This window comes from Microplitis mediator, chromosome 8 (genome assembly GCF_029852145.1).
Source record: "Microplitis mediator isolate UGA2020A chromosome 8, iyMicMedi2.1, whole genome shotgun sequence".
NCBI classification, from domain to species: domain Eukaryota; kingdom Metazoa; phylum Arthropoda; class Insecta; order Hymenoptera; family Braconidae; genus Microplitis; species Microplitis mediator.
Genome location: NC_079976.1, coordinates 24,165,053 through 24,170,689, shown reverse-complemented (window position 1 = coordinate 24,170,689; position 5,637 = coordinate 24,165,053). Strand labels below are relative to the sequence as shown.

Sequence of the window (5,637 nt, the reverse complement as noted above, 5' to 3'; positions counted from 1 at the left end):
GCTATCCGGCCCTATACTATATTCCGTTCAATTTGATCTATAACTTATTGAGCCACACCGTCCTTCTTACGGTAATACACCATTTAAATATAGTGGAAACCTAAACATGCAAACCTCTCAATAAGACAATTTATAGGTAAATTGAGAAAAATATAGATAGCCCGAACTGGGAATCGAACCCAGACCAATTCGGTATCGCACCGAGTGCTCTACCAGTTGAGCTATCCGGCCCTATACTATATTCCGTTCAATTTGATCTATAACTTATTGAGCCACACCGTCCTTCTTACGGTAATACACCATTTAAATATAGTGGAAACCTAAACATGCAAACCTCTCAATAAGACAATTTATAGATAAATTGAGAAAAATATAGATAGCCCGAACTGGGAATCGAACCCAGACCAATTCGGTAACGCGCCGAGTGCTCTACCAGTTGAGCTATAAATATATATAAATAAATAATAACAAACAAGTCTTAAGACTTGAATGTTGTCCTCGGTTTCAAAAACATTATTTTCATATTTATGTACCTTAATAACGGTCGTAAACTCTTTCAGTTTAATCGCGACCCTTTATATAGGCTCGCTCTGTACATTTACAGGTGAAGTTTTTACCGATACGCTATCAGTTGCCATTGTAGATCATGAAGTCCGATAGAGAACATATAGGAGCTGAATAAATAATTATTTTAAGTTTAAGTTTAAAGCTGAAAGTTGTTAATGAAAAAATGTCACTCAGAGCTTCCAATTTAATGAGAACGAATCATTAATAATAAATAGAGTGCAGCAATAAAATTTAATAATTAATATCCACAGTAAAGACTTTTTTTTATTGTTAGTATAATTTGAAAATCATCAACTATATATATACATATATATAGATATATATATAACATAAATAAAATTTAATAATTTGTTTTTATCAGTTAATTTCAATGCTAATTTGTGCGAAATTGTATCAGAATAATAATATAAGTTACAACTGTGCCAGCGATCTGAAAAAAAAAATGAAACTCTTTAATTAAAAAATAAAATTCATCATTTTTGAATCTATAATTAAACTTACAGTCGCCAAAAGTCTACAGTCTAATGATATAATATCACAGGCGGTAAATTTGACCATCCGAAACAAAAGGTGGCGTAAAAATTTTACAAACTGAAAGTGTAAATTAATTTTTAGTTTGTTTTTCATTTAAGTTAATGTTTATCGTATTTAATAATTGATAAAATGCAAAAAGTGGAAAATAGAGTAATGAGGTTGGTATTAAGTGTCTATAAATATGTAAGCATTAAAAATATGAGTAAGGCTTTGGGATACATGAAAATCAAACAATGGATGATTTATAATTGTTGCATATTAATACACAAAATCATTTTAAACAAAGCCCTTAAATACCCCGGGTCGAAAAATTTGATCTGATTTTAGTCTAATTGGACTATTTGATCTGATTTTGATCTTTTATGAAAATTTTAAGCTGTTTACGACCTGCTACTTTAAAAAACAATTGCGTTACGAGCAGACTAAATTAGATTAATTCGTGAACTTTAAAAAATTTTAGTTCTGAAAATTTACAAGGACAAAACTAGATTAAATCATGGACTTATAAAATTTTTATTTATGGGCAATATTTATGAAAAAATATTAAGTTGCAGAATTGATTATGTTTTATTTACTATTTATTTACTATCTTTTGTTTAAAAATGTCGGCAGTTAATGAAAATTTGACAGCTTAATTTTTTAGTTGTCTTCATTGAATATTTATATCATTGAATAAAAGTGATAAAACAACTCTTAAAATCTCAAGAATTATCTCTTATTTACTGGATAAAATTGAAAATATTTTGGCATAAGAAAACATCAAAATTCTTGTGCTACGGAGAAAAATGTTGGCTCGAAATCTACCAATTTTTATTATGCTGTCGACCAAACTTGAAACAGAAAGTAAAGTATCCAAAAAAATACTATGCTCTTATAAAAAATTATTATGCTGCATTAAAATTATTATAATGAATGAAAGTAATTGATATTGAAGCTCATCGATAAGTTTCTCGCGCGTAATAAGTTATGTGATACAGTATAATCTTTTTTTGTAAGAGCACGATAATTTTTTGGATGCTTTACTTCCTGTTTCAAGTTTAGTCGATAGCTTTGTAAAAATTGGTAGGTTTCGAGCCAACATTTTCTCTGTGTGACATCTTATTATGGAAGCGCATTAGCATGTTTTAAATACCAAGAAAATTAAAATAAATTAATAAATCTAGATTATTATTATTATTATTATTATTATTTATATTTATACAAAGTCCTGTATTTGTCCTTAAAAACAATTGAACACAGAGCAATAATTATAATAAAAAAGTCTGTTTTTAGTCTAAACGCGATTTAAAACAGACTAAATATCATACGAAAATAAGTCTGATATTAGCCTGGATAAGGAATAGTACGGGCAAAAACAGATTAAATTCTTATATAAAATAAATACGATTTATAAACTTGAATTAAAGGAAAAATATTTGAATTTATCATTTATTTTAAAACAGATCTAATTTTTCGACCCGGGGTGTCCTCATCAATACCCTCGAATACCGTGCAAAAGTACTCCAGATGCAGCTACCCCACACTTTGTGTAGAGTGTGTAAGCAACATCCTGAGTATTATTATTATTATAATATTATTGTTATTATTATTATAATTATTATTATTATTATTAAATAAAAGGAAATACATCAATTCATTACTTCTTTTTCAACTTTTTCATCCATTGCACATCGATCCATAAGTACATTAATTATATTGGCCGTCTCGTTGCTCTGTAAAAATTCCAGTGCAGTCAATTTATAACGACATTATAATGTTTTATGTGATTTAGTTTTCAAGAATAAAAATATATACCTGATTAATTGTTTTAGTGACATAAGTTGTTAACATTAAAATTAGTAGAGCCATCCATAGTAATCGCATACCTTGACATAGGCATACGATATAATCTATTTGTATTGTTTCCGAGAATAACAACATAAAAAAATATGAAATTAATATACTTGATCCACCAATATACGTAATGGCAATTAAAATCGGTAATCCATAAAAATCAGCAATGTCGCCGCATATTTCACACAATTTGACGTAAGCGCACTTAATGTTTTTGACATCATAATGTACTGAGTCGCGTAATAAAAGATTTTTTGAAACAAACAATATTTGAGATTGATTAAGATGACTTTTGGTATCGCTTAGCTTAATGATCATCAAGTTAATACTTTTAAATCTCTTATCAATGATGTCAAGTAGAATCGTGTATTGGACTATTATCCAACTAAAGATAATAATAGGTGAGTGGAGCATCACTATTTGTAGCAATATATTTTCAAATTGATAAATATAACAGTCCATCGCCAAATAACAGCAGTAGATCAAAAAGTTTCCAAAAAATATAAAGTGAACGACAATATAATTATTTTCCGACGTAAAAACTGCACACTTTTGTAGATCATTGTCGACATTTCTCAGTTGGTTCAAAATATTAATAATTTTATTTTGTCGGAATATATATATTAAAATTACAATAAGTACTTCCACTACTGAGAAGAATTTGATATTTGATAGCGTATTTTTAGTTACTAAAATATCACGTTCTGGTATTTCTAACATGTTGTTAAATGAAGAATATAGAATAGATAAAACGCCAAGAATAATCAATAAGATATTATAAAATGATCCTGCGTATGAAAAATAGCAGATATTATTTTGGACATTATCTACTTTTCGGCTCTTATGAGATAGTTTCGAAATCTCTACTGTCCAGGGCGATAGTCCGATTATTTTAAAGATAATACGTTGCAAGGAAGTTAAATTTCTATGGTAGACTGAGTCATATTTATTGTAATACATATTTATTTTATATTTTAATTGAGATAATATTATAGAGTGACGATTAAAACGTTTGTTGGCGAGTGACTAATGAAGACTGCTTTGATGTAATCGACTAAAAAAACTAGCACGTACTTGATCGCGTGAACCTAATAATTGTATTTTTCAATTTACATAATCATAATCTGATCATCAGATAGTTAATGAAAAAACAATGTGAGTAATAATTGTAATTAGTTTAATTTGAAGGTGTGCAATTTCGAAATTGTATAACAATTATGAGATAAGTAACAAATGTACCCACGATTAGAGAACAATTGACGTTTTAACAGCTCAATGGCTCAAGAAGTACTGACTCATTACAATACAATAAATTCCTATTGGTATCTTTATGTGTAACCAATTAACTAGAATAATTATACATACACTGTAAAAAATTCGCGGAGTGAATGCGGATTAAATCCGGAGTGAATGCGGAGTGAATGCGGAGTGAATGAATTGTTAATTATTCACTCCCCTCGGAGTGAAATTCATTCTGCAGGGGAGTTTTCGCGGAGTAGATAATTTTTTATTAATTTAATCCCTCCAGAGTGAAATTCACTCCGGAGCGGAGTTTTGTAAATATTATTAATAAAATATAACTCCACTAGATAAAATCGAAGTAAAAATTCGCGTATTACATTATTGATCAGCTGATATGCACACACATACGCACATAATATTTAGGCACACACGCGCACTCGCACACATTTGCACACAAGCACACAATCGAACACACACACGCACAAATTTGCCCACATGAACACATTTGCACATAAGCACACATTTGCCCACACGCACACATTTGTACACAAGCACAATTTGCACACACGCACAATTTGCACACACGCACAATTTACACACACGCACACATTTACACACACGCACAATTTGCACACACGCACAATTTACACACACGCACACATTTACACACACGCACGAATTTGCACACATGCACACATTTGCACACACGCACACAAACACCTGCACACACACACACACACACACACACACACACACACAAATTGTTTAGCAGTTTAATATAAATTAGTATAAATTTATTTAAGTTTTAAAACTCCGGACCGGGGAGTGAAATAAAATCCGCGTCACTCCGCAATCACTCCGCTGAAAAAAAACTCCCAATTCACTCCGCATGCGGAGTGATTTTTTTCAAAACTCCGGAACTCCGAGTGGCGGAGTGAATCCGTAGTGAATTCGGATTTAATTTCACTCCGAATTCACTCCGGATTTTTTAGTGTATAGATAGGAATGTGCATGTTTGCTATAATTATTAAATTCTCAACACACCCTCTCAAACTGCATACTCCAATGTATCAATAATTTTAACAGCTTGTAACCAAATCTAAAACCATCCATACATTTTTCATGCATAACTCGAGGTAGTGGTTTTGTTAACACATCAGCTATCATCTCACTCGTTAGTGCATGACAAATATTTATTAACTTATTCGTAATTGCTTCGCGTATCAAGTGATACTGTATATTGATGTGTTTCGTTCGCGTGTGAAACATAGAATCGGCAGCTAATCATTGTGCGCCACGGTTATCTACGAAAATGCTCAATTTCGCCCAGTCATCTAACTCTAGCTGGCAAAGCGAACTCTGCAAATATAATACTTTTTTCATAGCCTCTGCTAAACTCACATACTCTGCCTCAGTCAACGACAGAGCAACAGTGCGTTGTTTTTTTGATTTCCAAGATAT

General features: G+C 30.9%; 1 protein-coding gene across 2 annotated transcripts; it reads right to left on the bottom strand.

The window, feature by feature from the left end:
- Positions 1-817: 817 nt before the first annotated feature.
- LOC130673184 (uncharacterized) lies at positions 818-4,210 on the bottom strand. 2 transcript variants are annotated; one of them, XM_057478125.1, is made up of 5 exons: positions 3,264-4,210; positions 2,896-3,164; positions 2,742-2,813; positions 1,069-1,158; positions 818-997 (listed from the first exon to the last, which is right to left on the bottom strand). In XM_057478125.1, the coding sequence occupies exons 1-5, from the start codon at positions 3,892-3,894 to the stop codon at positions 941-943; spliced, it is 1,119 nt and encodes a 372-aa protein (XP_057334108.1). In that variant the 5' UTR covers positions 3,895-4,210; the 3' UTR covers positions 818-940. The 2 variants fall into 2 exon arrangements, with proteins under 2 accessions (XP_057334108.1, XP_057334107.1); XM_057478124.1 differs by having other exon boundaries at positions 2,896-4,210.
- Positions 4,211-5,637: the final 1,427 nt, after the last annotated feature.

Excerpts from the sequence above, each read along its gene's own strand:
- LOC130673184 (XM_057478124.1), bottom strand. The coding sequence starts at position 3,894 with ATGTATTACAATAAATATGACTCAGTCTACCATAGAAATTTAACTTCC. Across the intron at positions 1,159-2,741 it reads ATGAAAAAGTTGAAAAAGAA|TTTGTAAAATTTTTACGCCA; the intron begins GTAATGAATTGA and ends TTACACTTTCAG. Across the intron at positions 998-1,068 it reads ACTGTAGACTTTTGGCGACT|ATCGCTGGCACAGTTGTAAC; the intron begins GTAAGTTTAATT and ends TTTTTTTTTCAG.